Source organism: Aquarana catesbeiana, linkage group LG06 (assembly GCF_042186555.1).
Source record: "Aquarana catesbeiana isolate 2022-GZ linkage group LG06, ASM4218655v1, whole genome shotgun sequence".
Taxonomy (NCBI): Eukaryota; Metazoa; Chordata; class Amphibia; order Anura; family Ranidae; genus Aquarana; species Aquarana catesbeiana.
Window position 1 is genome coordinate 19,362,068 of NC_133329.1, and position 27,934 is coordinate 19,390,001.

The 27,934-nt window shown below is 42.5% G+C and overlaps 1 protein-coding gene across 2 annotated transcripts; it reads left to right on the plus strand.

Annotated features, from left to right (window-relative positions):
- Positions 1–5,674: 5,674 nt before the first annotated feature.
- On the plus strand, positions 5,675–27,934 carry LOC141148210 (kinesin-like protein KIF13A). 2 transcript variants are annotated; one of them, XM_073635447.1, is made up of 8 exons: positions 5,680–5,931; positions 12,860–14,962; positions 16,521–16,771; positions 19,135–19,347; positions 21,111–21,154; positions 23,200–23,479; positions 25,342–25,548; positions 25,639–27,934. In XM_073635447.1, the coding sequence occupies exons 2-8, from the start codon at positions 12,879–12,881 to the stop codon at positions 25,650–25,652; spliced, it is 3,093 nt and encodes a 1,030-aa protein (XP_073491548.1). In that variant the 5' UTR covers positions 5,680–5,931; positions 12,860–12,878; the 3' UTR covers positions 25,653–27,934. The 2 variants fall into 2 exon arrangements, with proteins under 2 accessions (XP_073491549.1, XP_073491548.1); XM_073635448.1 differs by lacking the exons at positions 21,111–21,154; positions 23,200–23,479; positions 25,342–25,548; positions 25,639–27,934 and adding an exon at positions 20,192–20,338 and having other exon boundaries at positions 5,675–5,931.

The window sequence follows — 27,934 nt, forward strand, 5'->3', positions numbered from 1 at the left end:
TCCCTGTGACGTCACAGGGAAGTCCCGTCAAGTCACCGTGCGTCAGAGGGGGGCGGGGTCACCGGGTGGCCCCGCCCCCCCATTATTTAAGAACTGTCAGACGAGGAGCGCCGTCACACAGCGGGAGCCTCCCTCCATGCCAGCATGGATTGCGGAGCGGCCCGGAGAAGAAAAGAAGAAAAGAAGAAGAGAAGAAGAGAAGAAAAGAAGAAGAGAAGAGCGGGAGCCTCCCCCCCATGCCATGGGTGCGGAGCGGCCCGAGGAGAAGAAGATAGAAGACGCCGCAGAGGAGATGCTGGACGAGAACGCCGGAGGAAGAACCAGAAGAGCCAGAAGATGAAGGAAGATAGAAGAAAGAAGAAGCATTGAAATAAAGGAATTGTCAAAAACTGTCTCTTGTCATTTTTAACATTTTTGACACTTTTTTCGTGAAATGGTAGGGGTACTTATGTACCCCCTTACCATTTCACACAGGGGGGGGGCCGGGATCTGGGGGTCACCTTGTTAAAGGGGGCTTCCAGATTCCGATAAGCCCTCCGCCCGCAGACCCCCACAACCACCGGCCAGGGTTGTGGGGATGAGGCCCTTGTCCTCATCAACATGGGGACAAGATGTTTTGGGGGGCTACCCCAAAGCACCCTCCCAATGTTGAGGGCATGTGGCCTGGTACGGTTCAGGAGGGAGGGGGGGCCGCACTCTTGTCCCCCCCTCTTTTCCTGCGGCCTGCCAGGTTGCGTGCTCGGATAAGGGTCTGGTATGGATTTTTGGGGGGACCCCACGCCGTTTTTTTGTTTTTTTTTGGCGCGGGGTTCCCCTTAAAATCCATACCAGACCTGAAGGGTCTGGTATGGAATTTAGGGGGAACCCCACGTCATTTTTTTTTTTAAATTTTGGCCGGGGTTCCCCTTAATATCCATACCAGACCTGAAGGGCCTGGTATGGAATTTAGGGGGACTCCCACGTCATTTTTTTTTTTTAATTTTGGTTCGGGGTTCCCCTTTGGGGAATTCCCATGCCGTTTTTATCAATGAACTTCTATGTGTATTGTCGGCAATGCAATAGCCGCGAGTAGTTTTAAATGAGTTTTTTCCTTCAAAATGTCATTTTGCTGTCAGACTGTTCTAAACACAGGAAACATGCGCCCCTTTACAGGCACACTATAGACACCCCCCAGGTACGAAATTTAAAGGGATATTACACTTTTATTGTTTGACTTTAAGCATTATTAAAATCACTGCTCCTGAAAAAACGGCCGTTTTTAAAACTTTTTTTTGCATTGATCCATGTCCCCTGGGGCAGGACCCAGGTCCCCAAACACTTTTTATGACAATAACTTGCATATTAGCCTTTAAAATTAGCACTTTTGATTTCTCCCATAGACTTTTAAAGGGTGTTCCGCGGCATTCGAATTTGCCGCGAACACCCCAAATTGTTCGCTGTTCAGTGAACTTGCGAACAGCCAATGTTCGAGTCGAACATGAGTTCAACTCGAACTCGAAGCTCATCCTAGTGTCTATGAGACTCGGCTGATCGCAGATCGGAGTAAGGGTTTGATCCTGATCCCTTACCACGTGATCAGCTGTCAGCCAATGACAGCTGATCATGTGATGTAAACAGAGCTGGTAATCGGTTATTTTTTCTCCTCTGGTAGTGTGAGGAGAAAAAAAAAAAGTCGATCACCGGCGGCTGGGAGAGCGACATCAGTCCCGATCATCGAGAGCCTCTGCAGAGGCTTCTGTGCCCACCAGTGCCACCTACCAGTGCCCACCAGCACCACCTACCAGTGCCCACAGTATCACCTATCAGTGCCCACAGTGTCACCTATCAGTGCCCACAGTGCCACCTATAAATCACTAATCAGTGCACCATCACCAGTGCTGCCTATCAATACCACCTACCAGTGCCCATCAGTGCCACCTACCAGTGCCCAGCAGTGCCCATCAGTGACATCTATCAGTGCCACCCATCAGGGACCATCAGTGCCCATCAGTTCCGTCTCATCAGTGCCTATCAGTGTCGCCTTATCTGTCCCCATCAGTACAGCCCATCAGTGCCCATCAGTGCAGCCTGATCAGCAAATATCAATGAAGGAGAAAATTTCCCGTTTGCAAAATTTTATAACAAACTATGAAACATGTTTTTTTTTTTTTTCAAAAATTTCTGTCTTTTTTTTGTTTGTTTAGCAAAAAATAAAAACCCAAGTGGTGATTAAATACCACCAAAAGAAAGCTCAATTTGTGTGAAAAAAATGATAAAAATTCCATTTGAGTACAGTGTAGCATGACCGCGCAATTGTCATTCAAAGTGCGACAGAGCTGAAAGCTGAAAATTAAAAAAGTTTGGATACCCCTGTTCTAGACCAGAGAGGTGATCGGAGATAATCTGGTCTCCCAACACTATTGTAAGCCTGGAGAGGTACCAGAGGGCAGCGGGAGGGCTCTTCCACCGCCTGTAAAAGCAATCCAGCGGCTAATTAGACTGCTTTTGCTTTGTAAAGGATTGACTTCTGAAGAAAATGATACAAGGTCTATGGCTGACAGCTGCAGCTCTAACCCCAGTAAATTAAATGAAATCTGCTGTGCTAAAAATTCTCAGTACAAAATAGTTCAGTACAAAATAGAGTTTTGTCGCCGACTCCTCCCAGATGAGGGAGGAGTCGGCGACGAGATGCTAGTGCATGCTGCCATCTTTCTGGTGGGGACGGCTGTATACATACACACAAAGCTCATTTTTTGTTTGTCCAAGGTATGAGTGTATTTCCATTAATTTTTACAACATAAATGCTGTTTTTACATACTGCGCAATGAGGTTCATCTCCTTCTGTTCACATGGGATGACATTTATGGGGTGACTATTGCTGGAGTGTATTTTGAAGAAGGAGAATTACACCTGTGTTTGCTGTATCCATAATCCAGTCTGCTGTCATTAAAGTATATGAAGGTTGATGGGCTTCCTCTATACTACACCTCATGTATGCTGATGTGGCCTTTGTGATGAGGGTCCACTAAACAGGGTAATCGGCTGTGTTGTTGGGCGCCGGTGATGGTTTCCTCTATCATACACTTACCTCCTGCTTACCACAGATTGAATCATAATTGAATATCTGTTCCTGAACTGAGTTTTATGGACTATCATTTATAAGCGCCGCACCTTAATTACATAAAACCCTGGTACAACCGCTCAAAGTCAACCATGTACGTGATTTGGCAGCAAGTGGATAATTATGGTTAATGGTTTTTATTTTCTAATTGTATTTTTATTGTAAGTGATGGTATTACAGGAAGGGTTAATGTTAGGATTACAGAATGTGTTAGGGTTTCAAGGAGGGTTAATATAAAGCCTACAGTACTAAAATTAACCACTTAAAGAGGAAGTAAACCCTGGTGGGTTTATTTCCTCTTTGTTTCCCTGCAAAGGTAAAGAATAATGGGCTACTATGCATCGCATCGCATCGCTTAGTAGCCCATTATGTGTCACTTACCTGACACAGGAGCCTGCGATGTCAACGCTGTCCCCTCTGCTACGGAGCGTCCATCTTCTTTGCGGGTATCATGGCTCCGGCGCTGTGATTGGCGCGCAGGAGCCGCCACTAACGGCATATCGCCGTTAGCAGCGGCATGCTCAGTGCGCCTGCGCGCCGCTATCTACGCCGCATGTGCCATAGACAGCGGTGCCTGTCTTTTTGCAAATATCTCCTAAACCGTGTAGGTTTAGGAGATATTTCTTGGACCTACAGGTAAGCCTTAATCTAGACTTACCTGTAGGTCAAAGTGGTCTGTAAGGCCCCTTTCACACTGGGGCGGTGGGGGCGTCGGCGGTACAACAGCGCTATTTTTAGCGCTGCTGTACCGTCGTTCTTGCAGCGGTATTCGGCCGCTAGCGGTGCGGTTTTACCCCCCGCTGGCGGCCGAAAAAGGGTTAAAATCCCTCGCACAGCGTGGCTATAGCCGCGGTATTGCCGCGGTATAGCCGCACTGACCCATTGATTTCAATGGGCAGGAGCGGGGAAGGAGCGATGAATACACCGCTCCTTCCCCGCTCCAAAAAAGTGGTTTTCAGGACTTTTTTCACCATCCTGTCAGCGCACCGCTTCAGTGTGAAAGCCCTCGGGCTTTCACACTGAACAAACAGCGGAGGCTGTTTAGGGGCGGTTTGCAGGCGGTATTTTTAGCGCAATAACGTCTACAAACCGCCCCAGTGTGAAAGGGGTCTAAAGGTTTACAACCACTTTAAGGACGAGCCTCTTTTTGAGATTTGTTGTTTACAAGTTAAAAACAGGTTTTTTTTTGCTAGAAAATTACTTAAAACCCCCAAACATTATACATTTTTTTTCTAACACCCTAGAGAATAAAATGGCGGTCAATGCAATACTTTCTGTCACATCGTATTTGCGCAACGGTCTTACAAGCGCACTTTTTTTGGAAAAAAAAATACACTTTTTTGAATTAAAACATAAGACAACAGTAAAGTTAGCCCAATATTTTTTTTTTTTATATTGTGAAATATAATTTTTACGCCGAGTAAATAGATACCCAACATGTCACACTTCAAAATTGCGCCCGCTCGTGGAATGGTGACAAACCTTTAACCTTTAGAAATTTCCATAGGCGACGTTAATTTTTTACAGGTTGCATGTTTTGCGTTACAGAGGAGGTTTTGGCGCTAGAATTAATGCTCTCGCTCTACCGATCGCGGCGATACCTCACATGTGTGGTTTGAATACCGTTTTCATATGCGGGCGCTACTCACGTATGCGTTCTCTTCTGCACGTGAGCTCGTCAGGACGGGGCGCGTTTAAAAGATTTTTTTTTATTATTTATTTTATTTTTTATTTTTACACTGTTCTTCTTTTTTTTTTTTTTTTAAATGTCCTTTTTATTCCTATTACAAGGAATGTAAACATCCCTTGTAATAGAAAAAAAATCATGACAGGTCCTCTTAAATATGAGATCTGGGGAGTCAAAAAGACATCAGATCTCATATTTACACTAAAATGCAAAAAAAAAAAAATTGTCATTTAAAAAAAAATTTAAAAAATGGCCCTTTAAGAGCTATGGGCAGAAGTGACGTTTTGACGTTGCTTCTGCCCTGCAATGGAAGAGGATCCGATCGCCTCCGCCGCTTCTGACAGGTCCAGAGCGCGGTGGGAGGGGGGCCCTCTCCCGCCGCCGATAAAAGTGATCTCGCAGCGAATCCGCGACAGAGACCAACATTATTGGAAACCGGACCGCCGGGCCGAAGAAGAGGATAATGGGGTTAGGGCAGCAGCTATATATATATATATATATATATATATATATATATATATATATATATACATCCTCTTCAAATTTAGGATGTATATAATCGTGCGGCGTTCCGGAGGTGGTTAATGTATCTGAGAAAAAACAAATTATTTGGGAGGACACCAAACATTTCTTTGCAAGTTTTAAAATATTTACAATAATAAAAAAATAAAAAATCTAAATCTGTAGACCAGAAGCCATAAACCTGCCTGATATCCAATTCCAAGGAAACAAATCCCAAGTCAGACGAGGAACACTCCTAGTACAGCAGAGTTCTAAAGATTCACTAATCTCTACTGATAATAAAAGTGAAACCGCCTTCACCTCTAAGCAACAATTAAAGCAAACAACCCAGTCAGACCGGAATCAGGTCACACCCTCCGGGAATTCGAGAGCAAAGCTATGAGTAACACAACAGGTGACAATAACAAGAGGGAGATGCCTTCTGTAGGCAACACGGAAGAGGAAGAAGTGCGGAATACAGACATCCCGATCTGTTTTGTTGGATCTACATCTCTTCAATGTATATGGAATGCGTGATGGGACAACCAAAACTTCACCGATGAGAAGAGACCAAGATATGGGAACACGGCAAGAGCAACACAACACCAACCTCAAGGGAACTTACCACAAATCTAGCTTAATAGTGAGTTCATTATTTTCTATGAAAGGCCCACAAAGTTACCATAGCTCTGAACCATAGTTCATATTGTATATATTCTATTCATCTTTCTTCTGTGTGTATCTGCTTCTTTGTGGTTCCCCTCTCCTTCAGGGAGCGCCTGCCCCCGGTCGTTAAACTTCAAAGAAGTTTAAATAATAATATTACAATAAAATCAACTGGATCTAAATCTATCAAATTAAAAATGTTAAAAATGCATCAGAAATAGCATGGGGGTGGAACATCTATCAATGCAAAAACTTGAAAAGCTTTACAAATGCTATTCGGACAGGAGCAATGATATACAGAGAGTGCTAGAGCACTAACATTAACCACTTAACGACCAAGCTTCTTTTTGAGATTTGTTGTATACGAGTTAAAAACTGTTTTTTTTTTTTGCTAGAAAATTACTTGGAACCCCCAAACATTATACATTTTTTTTGCCCTAACACCCTATAGGCGGTCGTTGCAATACTTTCTGTCACACCGTATTTGCGCAGCGGTCTTACAAGCGCAATTTTTTTTGGAAAAAAAAAATACACTTTTTTTTAATTAAAAAATAAGACAACAGTAAAGTTAGCCCAATTTTTTTTTATATTGTGAAAGATGATGTTACGCCGAGTAAATTGATACCCAACATGTCACGCTTCAAAACTGTGCCCGCTCGTGGAATGGCGACAAAATTTTACACTTAAAAATCTCCAGGCGACGTTTAAAAAATTCTACAGGTTGCATGTTACAGAGGAGGTCTAGGGCTGGAATTAATGCTCTCGCTCTACCGATCGCAGTGATACCTCACATGTGTGGTTTGAACACCGTTTTCATATGCGGGCGCTGCTCACGTATGCGTTCGCTTCTGCATGCGAGCTCGTCAGAACGGGGCGCATTTACATTTTTTTTTTTCTTATTTATTTTACCTTTTATTTTTTTATTTTTACATGGTTTAAAAAAAAAATTGTGTCACTTTTATTCTTATTACAAGGAATGTAAACATCCCTCAGATCTAATATTTACACTAAAATGCAATAAAAAAAAATTGTCATTTAAAAAAAAAAAAAAAAAGTCCCTTTAACCACTTACCGACCGGCTCATGTACATTTACGTCGGCAGTTTGAAGATGGATATCTCGGCAACGGCAGCAGCTGCTGCCACAAACGAGGTATTCATCTTTAGAGCCGGCAGTTCCGTTTACGATAATGGTGGTCTCTGCGGTGGATTCACCGCGAGATCACCGTTATCGGTGGCGGGAAAGGCGCCACCCCCCTCCCGCCGCTCTCCCGTGCCCTCCGCTGCTTACCGGAGCCGTCAGTAGCGGCAGAGGCGATCGGGACCTGTCCATGGCTGGGTATGGAGGCAAGTGAGGGGAAGGTGGCCCCCACCCATCTCCATACCATAGGAGGGCGGAAGTGACGTCAAAACATCACTTCCGCTCATACGTCTTAAAGGGCCATTTTCCTGTTGTCATTTTTTCAAATAACATTTTTTTTTTTTTTTTTGCATTTTAGTCCAAATATGAGATCTGAGGACTTTTTGACCCCAGATCTCATATTTAAGAGGTCCTGTCATGCTTTTTTTTATTACAAGGGATGTTTACATTCCTTGTAATAGGAATAAAAGTGACCCAATTTAAAAAAAAAAAAAAAAACAGTGAAAAAATAGATAAAATCAAGTAAAATAAATAAGAAAAAAAAAAATTAAAGCGCCCCGTCCGGGGCGAGCTCGCGCGCAGAAGCGAACGCATACGTGAGTAGCGCCCGCATATGAAAACGGTGGTCAAACCACACATGTGAGGTATTGCCGCGATTGTGAGAGCGAGAGCAATAATTCTAGCCATAGACCTCCGCAACCTGTAGAATTTTTTAAACGTCGCCTATGGAGATTTTTGAGGGTAAAAGTTTGACACCATTCCACGTGCGGGCGCAATTTTTAAGCGTGACATGTTGGGTATCAATTTACTCCGCATAACATTATCTTTCACAATATAAAAAAATATTGGACTAACTTTACTGTTGTCTTATTTTTTTATTCAAAAAAATGATTTTTTTCCAAAAAAGTGCGCTTGTAAGAACGCTGCGCAAATACGGTGTGAAAAAAAATATTGCAATGAGCGCCATTTTATTCTCTAGGGTGTTAGGAAAAAAAACAAAATATATAATGTTTGGGGGTTCTAAGTAATTTTCTAGCAAAAAAACCTGTTTTAAACATGTAAACACCTAAATTTCAAAACGAGGCTTAAGTGAGCTATGGGCGGAAGTGACGTTTTGACATCGCTTCCACCCTGCAGTGTTATGGAGACGGGTGGGGGCCATCTTCCCCTCACTCGTCTCCATACCCAGCAAGGGGTAACATACGATCGCCTCCGCCGTTGCCGACGGCTCCGGTAAGAGGCGGAGGGCACCGGAGCCAGGCGGGAGGAGGGGGAGGCCTCTCCCGCTGCTGATTAAAGTGATCTCACGGCGAATCTGCCGCAGAGACTACTCTTATCGGAAAGCAGACCACCAGCTCAAGAAGAGGATACTGGGGTTATGGCAGCTAGCTGCTGCCATAACTACGATATTCCTCTTCAAAGTAAGGACGTATAGCGGCGTGCGGCGGTCCGGAAGTGGTTAACAAAGACAAAATGTGTTTAAGTTCGCTAGCAAATTACATGTCATTGACAGCTTCTTTTTTTTTTTTTTTTTTAAAAGGGTCTGCTGTGTAATTTGGGGGACATTTGGAAGGGTTTGTGTGCTGTTTTGTTTAAAAAAATGTAGGCAATGAATGTCATTTGCTGGCAATTTAACCTGTATTGTTTTTTCTTTGTAAATGTCACTTTTGCTGTAGCACATCCTACAGCAAAAATTTTAAAAATGCACAATGTCCCCCCAAAAATCCATACCAGACCCTATTGAATCTGGTAATGATTCTAAGGGGGTACTTCACAAAAGAAAAAGTGTGAGGTCCCCCAAGAAATGCATACCAGACCCTTAATCCGAACGTGCAGCCTGGCTGGACAAGCGTGCACCCCCCTTCCCTCCCCAGAACCATATCAGGCCACATGTCCTCATCATGAAGAGGGGTACCTTGCCAGGAGGAAACTTCCCCTGGAAAAAGTACCTTGTTGCCATCCATGTTGATGAGGACAAAGGCCTCCTCCCTACAACCCTGGCAGGTGGTCGGGGGATCTGCAAGTGGAATCTGCGGCACATCGTAATTTGGAAGCACCCTTTAATAATAAGCGGGCCCCAGATAACATCCCCCTCTATGCGAATGAGTAACACAACAAAAAATATGTAGCCTAGAAATAAGGACACCCAAACATCTGGCAAGTTCTTTATTTTAAAAAATTTTAAAAAGTCCCTCATTGTAAAGCCATGGATGATGTCCGCCGACAATCTGGAAAAAAAAACAGATGACCCCGCACACATGACCGTTCCTAGTGATACAACTAGCTGAATGACAGATCTTTGAGCTATCATCGGCTATATAAGGAAGACAGTGGGAAACTGTCATATACAGAAGTGATAGAAATACCACTGAACCATTGGCTAATCCCTAGTATGAAGATATCTTCTAAGGTAGACACAGAAATAAAGAGGCTAGAACTCTTCCTCACACCATTAAAGCCTCCAGCCCTGCATCCTGGGAGGACATGTATTGTTTATTTTTTTTTTTATACTTACCTATTTCTAGATACACTATATTACTAAAAGTATTGGGATGCCTGACTTTACACGCACATGAACTTTAATGGCATCCCAGTCTTAGCCCGTAGGGTTCAATATTGAGTTGGACCACCCTTTGCAGCTATAACGGCTTCAAATCTTCTAGGAAGGCCGTCCACAAGGTTTAGGAGTGTGTCTATGGGAATGTTTGAACATTCTTCCAGAAGTGTCTTTGTGAGGTCAGACATTGATGTGGAGGGGAAGGCCTGGCTCACAGTCTCCGCTCTAATTCATCCCAAGGGTGTTCTATCGATTTGAGGTCAGGACTGTGCAGGCCAGTCAAGTTCCTCCACCCCAAACTTGCTCATCCATGTCTTTATGGATCTTGCTTTGTGCACTGGTCCAAATCATTTGGTGGAGGGGGGATTATGGTGTGGGGTTGCTTTTCAGGTGTTGGGCTTGGCCCCTTAGTTCCAGTGAAGGGAACTCTTAAGGCATCATCATACCAAGACATTTTGGACAATTTCATGCTCCCAACTTTGTGGGAACAGTTTGGGGATTGCCCCTTCCTGTTCCAACATGACTGCCCACCAGTGCACAAAGCAAGGTCCATAAAGACATGGATGAGCGGGTTTCGATGAGCACAGAGTCCTGACCTCAACCCCATAGAACACCTTTGGGATGAATTAGAGCGGAGACTGTGAGCCCAGGCCTTCTTGTCTAACATCAGTGCCTGACCTTACAAATGCGCTTCTGGAAGAATGGTCAAACACTCCCATAGACACACTCCTAAACCTTGTGGACAGCCTTCCCAGAAGAGCTGAAGCTGTTATAGCTGCAAAGGGTGGGCCAACTCCATAATAAACCCTACAGACTTATGCCCTGTACACACAATAGGATTTTCCGACAACAAAATCCATGTTTTTTTTTTCGACGGATGTCGGCTCAAACTTGTCTTGCATACACACGGTCACACAAATCTTGTCGGAAATTCCGAACGTCAAGAACGCGGTGATGTACAACACATACGGCGAGCCGAGAAAAATGAAGTTCAATAGCCAGTGCGGCTCTTCTGCTTGATTCCGAGCATGCGTAGAACTTTGCGCATCGGAATTGTGTACACACACGATCGGAATTTACGAGAACGGTTTTGTTGTCCGAAATTTTGAGATCCAGATCTCAAATTTTGTGTGTCGGAAATTCCGATGGAAAATGTCCGATGGAGCCTACACATGTTCGGAATTTCCGACAACAAGCTCTCATCGAACATTTTCCGTCGGAAAATCCTATTGTGTGTACAGGGCATAGGACTGGGATGCCATCAAAGTTCATGTGTGTGTAAAGGCAGGCGTCCCAGTACTTTTGGTAATATAGTGCATCTTCAGTTTGGCCACATGGAGAGTTGCCATCTCTTCTGAGATCACAAGGTTAATTTTCTTCTACCTCCTTGCCTCTTCTTCAGTGCTAGGCAGTCCTGAATAATGCAGAGATCATGATGATACCAGCACTGTTGTCTGTATTACTATACTTCGAGTGCAAAGCACCATGATGACAACCCCCTGGGGGGAATCCTTGACTCTCAGTGCTAAGAAAGTGTGTTCAATAAAGCTGGGTGCAGAAGACCACTGTTGGATTAAGACTAGTGCTGGATCCAAAAAAAATGACTACAAGCAAATACCCTGGTCAATAGTAAATTCAGTCTCTATGTTGCTTGATAGCCATTTTGTTCATGCTTTCCTCATATATTGGCATATAAGGAATCTATTTACGAACATAAATATCTGAAGGATCAGGGCTTTTTTTCTCAAACAGTAGGTGCTGGAACTTAACCACGACCCCTCAAAACCCCTCCCCCCTACACACACCCTCCAAATCACATCAAATAGTGGGTGTGTTCAGTCAAATTTCACGAAAACAGTAGGAGGGTCTTAAAGGGGCATTAAATACCAGGATTGCATTACACACAGAGTGCAGAGCTGTCACTTGTAAACACAGAAACCAGACTTCTGTGATTACAAGTGATTGTGGTGAGCAGGCACCAAAGGGTCTGAGCCAGAGGTGGTGGAACTGAGTTCCACCAAGTTCCCCCTGAAAAAAAGCCCTGTGAAGGATACATTGGTCATATTTTATCACGCTCAAATGCAGTGACAGCTGGTGCTCAAACTTTTTTGGGGGGCGAAAACAAGCTGAAAAATTCTGAAAAATACTAAAAAAAAACATCAAATGCAGCCTCGCTGTGCCCATCAATTGCAGGCCTGCTCTGCCCATTAAATGCAGCCTCACTGTGCCCATCAATTGCAGCCTCACTTTGTTCATCAATTGCAGCCTCAATGTGCCCATAAATTGCAGCCTCACTGTGCCCATCAATTGCAGCCTCACTGTGTCCATCAATTGCAGCCTCACTGTGCCCATCAATTGCAGCCTCACTGTGCCCATCAATTGCAGCCCTGCTCTGCCCATCAAATGCAGCTTCACTGTGTCCATCAATTGCAGCCACTGTGCCCATAAATTGCAGCCTCACTGTGCCCATTATGAGGGGTTCACTTCCCACCATCATCCCTGTGAGTTCCCGGCCAGGCATGTACGTCAGCTGTGCCTGCTGTGCCCATTATGAGTGTCCCCACGCCCCACTGATGCAGTGCATCAGCAATAGCCCACTACTGCTGCTCACTCCGAGTCCCAGGATGACACCTTGTCCAGCAGTGCTTACCACAGACATCAGCCCAGGCATCCACTCTTCCCTAGCAGTGCTGCAGCACATATGCCCTGGCTGCCGGCTGTGGATGCTCAACGGCTGGTCGTTGACTCCTCCTGGCCGCTCAGGCCTTGCGTTCCATTCCAGTGAGGCTCTGGTGAAACCGGAAGTGATATTGCAGGTCCAAAGAAAGCACTGTCTATGTCTTACAGAGCGCCAATCAGAGCACAAGCAGAGGGAACAGAATAGTACAGTGGGATGCATCATTCTGCGTCCCAAAGGCAATCTAAAGGCCGCCAATAAGGCTTCTGAGCCACATTCACGTGTTTGGAAACACTCCATGCCTCTTATAGCACCCGTGTGTTCAGCGCCATGCACAGACTTAAATTGACTTATTTTTTTTTTTCTTTTGCTATTGGGGGAAGGGGGGGCAGCGCCCCTGTGCTCCCTATTGACGGGCCTCCACTGCTTGAAAGCAAATACACTATTAACATACTTTTTTTGTTTTCCCCATGTAAGTATGCAGGTTGATAATATAGGCAAATTCACATTTTCTTATATTTTCTTTCTACAGGTTGCCTAAAACTGGGAAAATGAATAACAGCAAAGTGAAAGTGGCTGTGAGGGTTCGTCCTCTGAATCAGAGGGAGGAAGGACTAAACTCAGAGTGTGTTGTTCGGGTCAGTGGAACCCAGATTACCCTTCTGCCACCCATTTCTTTCAAGGAAAAAGACAGAAAAGAACCTCATATATTCACATATGACAACTGTTTCTGGACAGAGGATAGACATGATACTGGGCAGGAGGATGTATTTGAACATCTTGGAGATGGAGCTCTTGAGAACATATGGCTTGGTTACAATGTATGTATCTTTGCTTATGGCCAAACCGGATCAGGAAAAACATTTTCAATGATGGGGACAGATAACCAACCTGGTATTGTGCCAAGAATCTGCTCTGCTTTATTTAATAAAGAGTCCAATGACTTGGAAACCATCAGGATTGAGGCCTCTTATTTTGAGATATATAATGAGGAGGTGAGAGATCTTTTAAGGTCAGCAAAAAACCAAAAGAAACTAAGGGTTCGAGAAGACAGGCTAATTGGTCCATATGTTGAGGAGTTATCTTGTCATGCTGTTCAAAGCTATGGAGAAATTAAATTACTGCTGGACCAAGGTAACAAACAAAGGGCCATTGCAGAAACCAAGATGAATGAGCAGAGCAGTCGATCCCATTCTATATTAACACTGACCATTACACAAACATGTAATGATCAAAAGTCTGGAGCCTCCAGAGAGTTGGTGAGTAAGGTCAGCCTAGTAGATCTGGCGGGAAGTGAGAGGTCCTACAAATCTGGTGCCCAAGGCAGTCAGCTTAAGGAGAGTTGTAATATCAACAAATCCCTCTTAACTCTCGGTCTAGTCATAAATTCATTAGCTGAAATCTCAGAAAATAAAAGGAAGAGTCAATACGTGAATTATAGAGACTCTGTGCTCACATGGCTGCTAAAGAACAATCTTGGAGGAAACAGCAAGACGATTATGTTGGCCACAGTCAGTCCTGCAGCAGATAATTATCAGGAAACGCTCTCTACTCTAAGATATGCAGACAGCGCCAAACGAATAGTCAACCAAGCCGTGGTGAATGAGGATGTGAAATCTAAAGTCATAGAGGAGCTACAAGAGGAAATAAAAAGACTCAGAGAGCAGCTTACAACAACAGAGCAAGTGAAGGCAGAAGTACAGGAACTAAAGTTGCATTTGGAAGAAAAAGAAAATCTTCTCAGAGATCTGAAAACCTCCTGGGAAGAAAAGCTAAGAAGGACCGAAATCGCCACACAGAAATGGCAGAAGAATATAGAGAACATGGGCGTCATTCTTAATAAACAGGATGTCGTATTTAGTAATCAATGCTATCTTATCCAACAAAGTACAGCATTAATTATCCATAATATAAATGATATCACCAAGATTGGCTCTGGACCTTCTCAAGACATCCAGATCTCTGGTCCTGAGGCTGAGTGTGAACACTGTGAGATCAGGAAGACAGAAGAAGGAGAGGTTTTTCTAACTCCAGTTGGCAACTCAAAAACCTATGTTAATGGCTGCTTGTCCAAAACATTGACCCAGCTGTGGCATGAAGATAAAATACAGATAGGAAGCAATGTATTTATTTTACACCTTCCCAACAGACCAAAGCCAGATCATATGAAGACAAATGTTTCTATTGAAGCCGAGGATCAAAGATATGATGAACTGAACACAGAAAATTACATCTCATCCATATTATCTAAAAGAGACAGATGGAATAGTAGCATGACTGAGGGAGAGAAATCCAAGACTAACTCAGCAATGTCCGAAAATCACAAGACAACTCATGGCTTCACACAAACCATTCCAGCCTCTGATGATGACTGTAACTCTTCTAAAAACAAACACATATCTGATATCTTCACCGAAATCTCTAATAAGTCAAACAGCCCCCATAATAATGTTAATACCACTGGAAATACCCAATCAGAATACCGGGAGTTAGGTGTAGGCACACAAGTACAACCCTTTATTGTTCAATGTTCACCGCAGTATGGGGAGGCCAGTTTTCAAACTTCTAAAACTTTACAGAGCAGCAATTACTTTCGGAACACTCCACATCAGGAATACAATTTTACTTTACCAAGGTATTTTATTTTTTTTATATATTTTATATTATTTTATTTTAGGACATATGTAATAGCAAATGACAGGCCATATACTGTATGACACAAAAGATAGGCAATACAATTTGCTCTCTTTGGGGATCTGGCACAAATAGTGTTGCAAATTGTTATTAAACCATGCAGTAACTTGACCTGGTCTTTGTAGTTGGGTATGCAGCAACCTTTTATTAAACTCCAATATTCTGATGGTTTTATTTTGATGCATTGTTGCCATGTACAGCATGAAAAAATGTTGAACACACAAATTTATGAATTAAAAACTCCAAATTAGTGGCAATGGGGGCCCATTCTTTTTAGCAATGCAAGGTTCTAACTTGATTTCTTTTTCCTCCACTTTGTTATTCTAAGAACTAACACGTGGATGAATAATTCAGGCACATCCAGTAGAACAACCACGATGAAGTAGGAGCCTCTCATCAGCTGTAGCCTCTGCTCTCATTGGTTGAGTTGTGACTGGAGAGAGAGATACTGACTCTCTGTACTCTGATTCTGAGTTGAACTCTACTGAGTAACTTGTTGTGCCAATGGCCTCCAATGTAGTAGAAGCATTGACATTGACCTCCTATATAACATGAGTATTTATAGTGACCACTAATATAATAGGGGTATTAACACTGACCACTAATGTAACAAGGGCATTCAACAATGTAATGGGCACAAGGGCATTGATCACTATGGCAATGTTCTTTGACATGGTATAGTGAAGTCAGATTTTTTAACAGAATCAAATAAGAGAATGAGCTTGTGTGGCAAAATGGTGACTAATTATTATATGATCATACATTTAAGATACCATTCGGTAATGCTTATAATGTGTGTAGATTACATAAGGCTGCCCATTCATGGCAGATCCTTCAATGACAACAAGATTGTGGATCTTCTCATCATTGCTTAAAATAATGGATTGCCAACAACTCATTATTTGTTTCCAGTGACAAACAAAACACTCAGTGGCCTGCATTTCTACCCCCTCTGGGGCTCTCTCTGCATGGAGTTGGTATGTTCTCTTTGTGTTTCTGTACTTTTTCCCCCAAATGTCCTGGCTTCCACCGACCAAATCCCCCCAAAAAATTCATGTAAGTTTACCAGCTTCTTTGTACTTTTCTGTATAACATGCTCACAATCACACATTTCAGAGATTTTCCAGCATTCTCTACACTTGATAATGAGCACTTTTGATTCTCAAAGGTTCTCAAAATTATTGCTGATAAGACTGGTCCTTCGCCTGTGAGATTATCTCTAGTCATGTTCAAATGTGTTGCATCATTTGGGTCATTACATCATTTATATTGGTCATACATGGGAAGATCTGAGGGCTTGCAAAGAGTTGATTGGCCTTTACATGATTCTCTGCTCGTCTAGAATTCAAATAACCCTTTCGCTGATTGTCAGTCATCTTACCATTACAGATATGTACAGAGGTGTTGACAATAACAGCTTGTATGATAACAGGCTTGATTTATCTCCCTTTAAATATCTCAGTTTTAAGGCACTACTTCCTCCTGTCTCTATGTTTCAGTGGTGGTGGAAGAAGGAACACTCATGGGTTCTTCTGTTGGGACAAGGACACTGATCTACAATGGCTGACGGATCTCCTTCCAAGGACCTCCATCTCAGCTGCCTCTATCTGCTGTATTTCACATCCTCCTGGAGATTACTGGAAAACTGAGGTTCATAAATTCTCTCCCATCATTTTCTGTCACTCATTCACTACACAGGCTAAGTGGACTCAGCTGGAGGAATTCCTTAGACATTGTACAGGTGTATGTGGTAAGTGATATACAGGATGACATTAATATTTGTCATTGTTCCAGCTTTGACCAATGTAACTTTGTATAAACCATTACTGTGGGATCCCTGTGGTATGAAAATCATTGCAATAGAAACAACTAGGACAAGTGGCTATCCAGCTGCTTTGTCACCACAGGGGGTTGGCCATAATTTCCAGCTTCTAGAGCAGTGGTCTTCAAATTATGGCCCAGGGGCCAGATGCGTCCCTTTGCTTGCCTTTATCTAGCCCTTGCAGCACTTTTTCTCCTGCTGACACCAAGAGAGAGGCACTATTATTTCCGCTGATACCAACAATGGGACATTGTTATCCCCACTGATACCAACAATGGGGCATTATTCCCTCCACTGACACCAACAATAGGGCACTATTCATATGACTGACACCAATGATAGAGCACAATTCCTACCTCTAACACAGAATATGGGGCATTGTTTACTCCCACTGATGTCAAGAGATTATATTTCTGCTGGCCACACTTCACCCCCCTAAGTTCTGAAGCACAGTAAACTTGACCCTTTGGTTAGAAAATTTGGAGACCTCAGTTCTAGAGAGATCACATAGGTATGGCATAATCATAGTTACATTGGTCCAAGCTGGAACAAGGTAAACTATGTAAAGAATGCAATTTCTTCTATAAAATCCAGTTTTGTAAGTGTTTATAGGAGTAGTAAAGGGATTCTTATTGCTTCAATGATGCTGCAGAAAAGGGTGATCCTGTTTTCTAACCAACTGAACTTTATGTTCATCAAAAAAAAAAAAAATCTAGTTGACTCCTTTGGTCAACAAGTGCTAGGCAGACACATCCTATATGCTAGGTTGGAATACAAGTTTTCTTTGCACAGTAATTTTTTCACAGAGGAGTGGATTGACTTGTATTTAGGCAGATAAGAGTTATATCTCAATCATCCCAGTCTTGGTTCATGGTTTAGATGTTCCTATCCACTCTTTTTCCCACTCTAGGTAATAAAATACAAGGTCTGGACATTTGAGTGCTCCTATCTTGATGCTGAAGAGTTGAGACAAAAGCTGAGTCCTTGTTTTTTTTTCTTGTGTCCTTAGGTGATGGTCCTCTTCTCCCTTATGTGGTTAAGTTTTTTTTTTATTCCTAACTAGTTTTCTTTACTTTCCCTTTTATTTTATTTTGGATTGTTCAATCAACTCTTCACTGCCTTCAACTGTAACAATAGAAGCAGCGTATCTGGGGAGGTGTCACCTCAGTAATACCTTGGGAACTGGACCTACACCCCACGCTGCTTCGGCCACTAAATCCTGCTTGGGCACACATTGGCATTGAGTGCAATAAGCGTAGTTAGCCACAGTGTGCTTTACAGGTCCAGGGCCATGATCCATTCCTATGGTTGCATTCTCTGATTAGAGGTCAATACCACCTTATCAGCAGCACAGCATCAAACTATTTTTCATAGTGACTAGAAAGTAGAAAGATAGATGCTCAGAGTAGCCTGTTTACTTTTGGTGTTAAAGAACAAACAACAAAAGATTCCTCTTACTCCAGTGCTGGGGGGTGATGGCTACAAACCACTTGAGGCATACAGTACCTCGAAATAGTCATAAAAATGTCTGTGCCCCAGTTTGTGAGTAAAAGATTCATTGTGAAATCAAAGTCAAAGGATTCCAAAAATGGAAAAGGTTAAAATATGGCTGACATACAATCAATGTTGAACATCATGCTTAATTATGAACCTCGATCTCACCCAATCCTCAGCAGGCTGACCCAGGCATATCAGGGGTGGTGCTGGGGGTGGCCAAAAGGTGTGTAGGTGCCAAATGTTGGCTGGGCATCCCCCCAATGGAAGAGATGACAGACTACTATTTGAACCAGTAAGGGTCAGTGATGTGGAGTGGCCCCCAATGGACCTGGCAGAGAACCGCTGGATGGTGCAGCTGGTATAGTCAAGTGGCGCGCTGGATGCGAAGTCCCTAACACAGAGTGATGTCGGACTGACTTACCTCATTGAGGCTTGGGATGGAACGTAGATGCATTAGTAGAGCAGATGGAAGGCTGTCAGTAGGCTGTAGTCATGACAACGCATTTTGGGCGTGGCCCTCAAATCACCAGTTCTCGAAACAGTGGCTGAACTTTTTAGAACTGCTTTTGGTGTTGTCATCCAACAAGAAAAAAATAAAAATATTTTTACATACATTTACATATACAAATGATTTTCCCATTGATTGCAATGTATATGTCTAAAATGCAGGAATTTCACACAAAGCTTCTCATTTCCACATACATTTCAGGGAAACAAAAACAGTCAACTTCACTCATCCCCAGTTATAAATATGTAAGTTTTTTTCTTACCCTTTACAATTGTCACATGTCCAGGTAAACGTGTAGTCATTATCATGGCGGATGTGATGGATGGAGACGCTGAGCAGACAGTAAGGAAAGATTGGGGAAGATGGAAATTCTCTGGCTGTGACCTCATTACTCTGACACGCCAAGAAATAGACTCGGTCAGTACAAACAGGTCAGCCCTACAGAGAGCAATGCCTGAGAAGATTGAATATCTGAAAAAAATTCTACAAACATCTACAGGTAAATGTAGAATAATTTCTACTTTATCTGTTATTCATATCCCTACTGTCTATAGAATTCAGACTTCTGTGGATTTCTTTTACGTATTCATGTAGAACTACAGTATGGCCAAGTAAAGTCCAGGGCATGAAAATTCAATTAATGAGGTGGCAATGCTATTCTACCACTTCTGAATTTAGAGCAGTTTTGTCATCCTCATTTCAGCTGTACCTAAAAAAAAATCATTAGATGCTCCCGGTGACGAGGCAGGTGGTGTGACTATCGGCATTGTCACTACTGATAGTCCTAGTTGGTGGGCTAAGCTCAATCAGGGTGAAACGCATCAAAAGGGGATGTGTTCAATGGTGGGGAATGCAGCTGAAGCTTTTGCTTTCACTTTAAAGTGATTGTAAAGGTTCTTTTTTTAAATTTTTACTTACCTCCACTGTGCACTTCGTTTTGCACAGAGTGGCCCCGATCCTCGACTTTTGGTGTTCCCCCTGCGGCGCTGGTAGCTCCTCCCCACATCGTATAACCCCTAGGAGAAGCGCTCTCCCGGGGGGGGGGTTACCTTGCGGGCACGCTCCAGGGTCCAGAATTGGCGTCCATAGACACGAATGCCGGACTCGGATGCATTAAGGTGAAAAAACATGAGTCTTTACAACCCCTTTAAGACTTGGTTGGTACATACAGAGTGTGGCCAAAGATCTTGTATTGCTGACAATGGCTCACGCACCACGTTGATGGAGATTACATCTCTGGGTGGTTTGGACTATCCAATGCTTGCATGTCATGGCTGAGCAATGTAGAATACATAATTGGTTGATACATTCAGAGTTTAGTCCTGGGTCTTGTAATGCTGTAGATGGGCAGATCTGGATGTGCTCGTTGAGGGACCAGAAGTAGGAGCAGAGAAAAAGCCAGTAGGATGCACACAGCAGCAGCGTCATATCTGTCATGTATGGTAGCATGAGCCAATGCATTACGGGATAATTTATAGCAAGCTTTAAGGCAAGTGTCTGATTTTTTATTATTTTATTTATTTTTTGTTTATGTAACTATAAATGTTGAGGACATATGGCCTGGTATGGTTCAGGAGGGGGGTGCTCACTCATCCCCTCTTTCCTGCAAGCTAGGATAAGGGTCTGGCATGGATTGTGGCGGGGAGGGGACCCCCATTGCCGTTTCCTTTCTTTTTTATTCTGTTTTGTTTTGTTATTTTTCCCGGTAAATGTTTTTTTTTTTGTTTTTTTTTTCATTCAGCTGTCAGCTTCCCGGCCGCACTCCTTAACAGCTAGCTTTTACTGTGCCCTGATTGGACAAAGCTTTGCCTAATCAGGGTGCAGAATGCACTGTGCAGCGTGTAGTGCATTGAAGGGCATTCAGCGGGGCGAACAATCGCCAAACGTCCTGCAAATTCGGGTGTTCCCTGCATGGGCTGAACAGCCAATGTTCGGCCCAAACTCATGGTCAGGCTGAACCGTTCGCCCAACACTATCCACAACCACCACCCTCAGGTCCCAGAAACCTACACAGAAAAAAGTGGAACTGCCAAATCCTCCTGTATAAAAGTCCTCGGTCCCAAACTCTGGAACTACACTAGGACCCTTTGTTTCCCTATTATGTTCCAGCGCAACTTTTTAAAAAAATTTTTAATTATATACAATATACGTAATACATTTTATGTATATTGTATATTATAACTCTGTACAAAGTTTTCCTCATCATCATGAGTGTAGCAGTCTTCTGCTTATGTTTTTACTTTGTTCCTTTCCACCCCACAGACAGAATTCCTGTGCCATCGGTGTGGAAAAAGTTAAGAAAGCAGGTAAGAGAGGAATTCATGTGAAAATACAGCAAAAATCGAATGTAGGTGGAGTGAGACTCATGCCTCGTACACACGATCGGACTTTCCGACAACAAAACCGTGGATTTTTGTTTGAAGGTTGTTGGCTCCAACTTGTCTTGCATACACACGGTCACACAAATGTTGGCCAACAATTAGGAATGTAGTGACGTACAAGACATACGACAAGCCGATAAAAAGGAAGTTCTATAGTCATGTGATATCTCCATTACGAACGCTAGTTTTACAAGACCGAGCGCTTCCGGGTCGTACTTGATTCCGAGCATGCGTGAACTTTTGTACGACGGACTTGTGTACACATGATCGGAAAGTCCGACAACAAAGTTTTGTTGGCGGCCCAATCAGATGCTAAGCTTCTCTCTTCCTCTTCATCTGAGCAGCACCCAACAGGAGAATGTCCAGTCAGGCTTGGTTAAGTAAACTTTAACTTTACTTTCCGAATTTGGCTAACAACCATTCTAGTAAGAAATGGTAATCAGTTATTATTACCTTCTCCAGCAAAGAAGAAATCTAACCCTTTTTTAGGTGGCAAAGATTATTTTATCTTCAAATATCCTGGTGCACAATTAGTTCCCATAAATAGGGTGTTTTCTCCTAATTCTTCCTGCCACTCTCAGTCCCAAGGGTATTTCATCCCCAAGTCGTATTTAAGCCCATGACACAATATATTTTCTAGCTCATTTTGATAGGGACCGAAAGACAGAATTCAGAGAGTAGTGGTTAATGATTCTTACTCTGAATGGTCTAAGGTTATCAGTGGTGTACCCCAAGGTTCAGTATTGGAACCCTTACTTTTTAATATCTTTATACATTATATTTGGTCTGGGATTAAAAGTAACATTTCAGTCTTTGCAGATGACACCAAGATATGCAGTGGAATAACGTCCTTACAGGATGTCTCCAATTTACAAGCCAACCTCAATGCCCTGTCTAATTGGGCGTCTATGTGGCAGATGAGGTTTAATGTCCATAAATGTAAAGTTATGCACTTGGGGGCTAAGAATATGCATTATTATACATACTAGGGGGAGTACAACTGGGGGAATCAATGGTGGAGAAGGATCTGGGGGTTTTGGTAGATCATAAGCTCCATAATAACATGCAATGTCAAGCTGCGGTTTCCAAAGCGAGCAAAGTCTTTTCTTGTATTAGGAGAGGTATGGACTCCAGAGAGAGAGAGAGAGAGATAATTCTGTCCCTGTACAAATCATTAGTAAGACCTCATCTGGAATATTCAGTTCAGTTTTGGGCACCAGTTCTCAAAAAGGATATCAGGGAACTGGAGAAAGTGCAGAGAAGGGCAATCAAAATGATAAGAGGCATGGAGGATCTCAGCTATGAGGAAGGATTAGAGGAACTGAATTTATTCCCTCTTGAGAAGAGGAGATTAAGGGGGGATATGATCAACATGTACAAATATATAAGGGGTCCATATAGTGAACTTGGTGTTGAGTTATTCACTTTACGGTCAACACAGAGGACAAGGGGGCACTCTTTACGCCTAGAGTAAAATATATTTCATCTCCAAATACGGAAAGGTTTCTTAAGAGCTGTGAAAATGTGGAATGGACTCCCTCCAGGGGTGGTTCTGGCCAGCTCAGTAAATTGCTTTAAGAAAGATCTGGATTCTTTCCTAAATGTACATAATATAACTGGGTACTGACATTTATAGGTAAAGTTGATCCAGGGAAAATCTGATTGCCTCTCTGGAATCTGGAAGGAATTTTTTCCTCTGCTGTAGCAAATTGGATTGTTTTTTTTTTGCCTTCCTCTGGATCAACTGTGGGTATAGGATTGTGTATATGGAATTGTAGGATATTTTTTATTTTATTTATTTTTATGGTTGAATTAGATGGATTTGCATCTTTTTTCAAGCTGACTAATTATGTAACTATGTAACAACACATGCCAAAAATCAGTGAAGCAAAAAAGTAATTGCTGAACACAAATTATCCTAATACATATCTGTAGCCTTCACCTGTTTGCCATTTATTTCCAATCTGCAGTTTCACATGAAGAAAGTTGAGGTTGGGATCTTCTCCAGATCGAGTGAGAGTGATTACTCCTGGTTGGTGAACCTGCTGAGATCAGCAGATTTCTGTGGTTGGGTTCAGAGTGTCACCCCGTGTTATATATCTAATAATGGATTCCAGAGGTTCAAACATGATGTGTCTCAGTGCACATTTGGTGTTTTGTATCACACAAAGAATTGGGGAAGAGTCAATGTGACCGATGTGAAGGAATCTCTGTATGATGAGGAGCTGCAATATCTTCATGACAGACTTGGTAAGAGAAGATGTTATCATTATATAATAAGGATCACATAAAGTGAGCTTGTTTTTTCTTTACTTAACATATTTTTGACTTTTTAGAAAATATACAAGACATGAAGGAAATGTATAAAACAATAAGCTATCAACCATATATAAGGACATAAGTAAAACCAAGATCATTAAAGTGTACCAACATAGATCATGTATAGCAGGGGTCTCCAAACTTTCTAAGCAAGGGGCCTGTTTACTGTCCTTCAGGCTTTAGGGGGGCCAGACTGTGGCAATTGGGAGTAGAAAATGCCCCAATATCAGTGCCCCATCATTGGTAATAATGGGACGAATAGTGCCCTATTGATGGTGTCAGCGGGAGGAATGAATACAATGGTATGTAAGCACTTCCACCTTCTTGCATGCCGGTAGGGGGAATTGTGCTCCATAATTGATGCCAGTTGGTGGAATAGTGTCCCTGAGGGCCTGAAAAGGCAAGCAAAGGGCCACATTTGGTCCTCGGGCTGCAGTTTAGAGACCACTGATGTATAGGGTTGTATGTATAACAATGCAGATTCAGGGGGTGTCCCTTTGCCCCTGGGGATTAAGATTTTTTTTCCACTGCTTGAGCAAATTGGATCACAATTTATAAGTGTTTTTTTTTTTTTACCTTCCGTTTGGTCAGCTGTGGGTTTTTTATTTTTAAGGATGCAGGATTTTTTTTTATTAATCGCCCTTTAGTTACGTTGATAGACATATATTTTTTCTTAATCTAACTAATTAAGCGTAGAAATACACCAGAATTAAAATATTGAATATTTAAAGTGCATATAATCCCAACAATGAACTTCTCTAATGCCGCGTACACACGACCAGTTTTGCTGTTGGAATAAACTCCGAAGGTTTCTCAGACGGAACTCCGACAGAATTTCATTCAAGCGGTCTTGCCTACACACGGTCAAACCAAAGTCCGACCAAAGTCCGACCAAAGCCTGACCATCCAGAACACGGTGACGTACAGCACATACAACGGGACTAGAAAAATGAAGTTCAATAGCAAGCAGCCAATAGCTTCCGTCTTGTACTTGCTTCAGATCATGCGTCGTTTTTGGTCCGTCGGACATTCCGCTCGTGTGTACGCGGCTTTATTTGTTCCCTTTTGGTCTGTTAAATATACCTTGAAAACAGTTTGTTATATCTTTTTTATAAGTGCAAAAATAAAACCTGTCGATCCTACTAGAAAGTTCATCAGCTAATGTATCTGCTGGTGCTGCACTCTTATCAGTTAGCATTGTTTCCAGATATCTCTGAAGGCTACAGAGCACCTCCCCCTATGTTATGGAGGTGAGAAGATACATTACAGTGAGTGAATGATATTAAAGGGGTTGTAAACCCTCAAGGTTTTTCACCTTAATGCATCATTAAGATGAAAAACCTTCTGTAGTTCAGCAGCCCCCCAGAGCCCTCCTTTTACTTAATTGAACCCGATTGTTCCATCGATGGAGATGAGTACAGCAGCTCCAGCTGCTATCTCGGGTCCTCCTTGGATAGATGTATAGCAGTGCAGCCATTGGCTCCTGCTGCTGGCAATCAAATCCAGTGACATGGGAGCTGGGGGCGGGGTCAAGTCCTGCTTTCTGTCAATTGACGCAGGACTCGGGAGCGCGCCTGCACACGTGTCCCCTTGGAATGCGGGTCTCCCAGGAGGAAGTCGATGCAGGGAGGAGCCAGGAGCACCGCTGGGGGACCCCAGAAGAGGAGGATCGGGGGGCACTCTGTGCAAAACACTTGCACAGAGGAGGTAAGTATAACATGTTTGTTATTTAAAAAAAAAGAAAAACAAACCTTTACAACTCCTTTAACAAGACTGTTGGTTTGTGTCTACAGGGAAGGACAATGTGATTGTGGTGATCGATGATATGAATGAAGTCAGTGATCTGGAGAAGAACAGGATCCTGGAGAACCAGCCTAGTATCCGGGGGCTCGCCCGGGATCTGTTCCTGTTTAGTCATAATGAAAAAATGGCAAAGTCTGATCCCCGACACAAGTCAAATCTCAAGAGAAAAATGGCACAGCTGGAATCCATAATAAAAGGCAAGATTTTGGAAGTGGGCTTTTTTATGTATCTTTGCTTTGTAGAGAGATATCTAATTTACATAAAATAACTTTTTTTTTGTCATCAAGGTAATCTTTATTAATGAAGAACGGAGTTCTTCTGGAGTTTTAAGTTTCATACAGCAGGAAGCGAACACATACAAAGGGAGAAAAAAAAAAAGAAAATAGTCTTCAACCCATCTGCTTCAAAAAGGAGTCACTTCCAATATGATCTTAAAATGTTGCAGCATATTATACAGTGTAATGACATGGGGAAGACGACAAAATCAGATGAGTTGTATGTGAGATATACATAGAATGTTATTCCTGTACAAATCATTAGTAAGACCTTATCTGGAATATGCAGCTCAGTTTTGGGCTCCAGCTCTCAAGAAGGATATCAGGGAATTGGAGAAAGTGCAGAGAAGGGCAACCAAACTGATAAGAGGCATGGAGGAGATCAGCTATGAGGAAAGATTAGAGGAACTGAATTTATTCTCTCTCGAGAAGAGGAGATTAAGGGCGGATATGATCACCATGTATAAATACATCAATGGGGATATGATCACCATGTATAAATACATAAGTGGGGATATAATCAGCATGTATAAATACATAAGGGGGATATGATCAGCATGTATAAATACATAAGGGGGGGATATGATTTCCATGTATAAATACATAAGGGGGGATATGATCACCATGTATAAATACATAAGGGGGGATATGATTTCCATGTATAAATACATAAGGGGGGATATGATCACCATGTATAAATACATAAGGAGGGATATGATCTCCATGTATAAATACATAAGGGGGGATATGATTTCCATGTATAAATACATAAGGGGGGATATGATCTCCATGTATAAATACATAAGGGGGGATATGATTACCATGTATAAATACATAAGGGGGGATATGATCAGCATGTATAAATACATAAGAGGGGATATGATTTCCATGTATAAATACATAAGGAGGGATATGATCACCATGTATAAATACATAAGGGGGATATGATTACCATGTATAAATACATAAGGGGGGATATGATGTCCATGTATAAATACATAAGGGGGGATATGATCTCCATATATAAATACTTAAGGGGGGATATGATCACCATGTATAAATACATAAGGGGCCCATATAGTGAACTGAGTTATTCACTTTCAGGTCATTACAGAGGACAAGGGGACACGCTTTACGCTTTTAACTTCCACACATGGAAAGGCTTTTTCACAGTAATGCCCCGTACACACGATCGCACATTCCGACAACAAAATCCAGGGGATTTTTTTCCGATGGATGTTGGCTCAAACTTGTCTTGCATACACACGGTCATAAAAAGTTGGTCAGAAATTCCGAACGTCAAGAACACGGTGATGTACAACACGTACGCCGAGCCGAGAAAAATGAAGTTCAATAGCCAGTGCGGCTCTTCTGCTTGATTCTGAGCATGCGTGGCACTTTGTGCGTCAGAATTGTGTACACACGATTGGAATTTCTGACATCGGACTTTGTTGTCGGAAAATTTTAGGTCCTGCTCTCTAACTTTGTGTGTCGGAAATTCCGATCGAAACTGTCCGATGGAGCCCACACACGGTTGGAATTTCCGACAACAAGCTCCGATCGCACATTTTTCGTCGGATAGTCCGACCGTGTGTACAGGGCATAAGAGCTGTGAAAATTTGGAGTATACTCCCTCAAGAACTGGTTCTGGCCAGCTCAGTAAATTGTTTTAGCCCGGGTTCACACTATAACGGGCTGCGGATCGCACAGGAGCACTGTGCGTCCCTGTTCCCCATTTCAGGGACGAATCAGGGACGATTCTATGCCTGAATTTGGCTCTGAAACAGAGTCAAAGACGCACAGCGTTTTTGTGCAGTGCGCTCCGCAGCCGCCCCAGAGATATGTGAATCGGCTCCATAGGGAGCCAGTCACATTCTCCTACTATGCGGATTAGATGTGGGGAAACGCACATCTAATTCGCATAGGTGTGAACCCGGGCTTAAAAAGAGTTGGACGCATTCCTAAATGTACAAAATATAACTGGATACTAACATTTATAGGTAAAAACATCAGAGGTAGTTGATCCAGGGAAAATCTGGTAGCCTTATGGGGAATCAGAAGGAATTCATTTTTCCCCCAATGGAGCAAATTGGATCATGCTTTATTGGGATTTTTTGCCTTCCTGTGGATTATCTGTGGGTATAGGATTGTGTATAAGGAGGTTTTATATATATATATATATATATATATATATATATATATATATATTTTTTTTTTTTTTTTCTATTGTTTGAACTAGATAGACTAGTGTCTTTTTTCAACCTAACTATGTAATATGTAATAAAGGATTGTTTTTTATAATTAAAAA

Bases quoted from the DNA above. Each gene is read 5' to 3' on its own strand.
- LOC141148210 (XM_073635447.1), top strand. From the start codon at position 12,879: ATGAATAACAGCAAAGTGAAAGTGGCTGTGAGGGTTCGTCCTCTGAAT. The intron at 14,963-16,520 runs GTATTTTATTTT...TCTATGTTTCAG, and splicing joins TACAATTTTACTTTACCAAG to TGGTGGTGGAAGAAGGAACA. The intron at 19,348-21,110 runs GTAAATGTAGAA...TCCACCCCACAG, and splicing joins AATTCTACAAACATCTACAG to ACAGAATTCCTGTGCCATCG.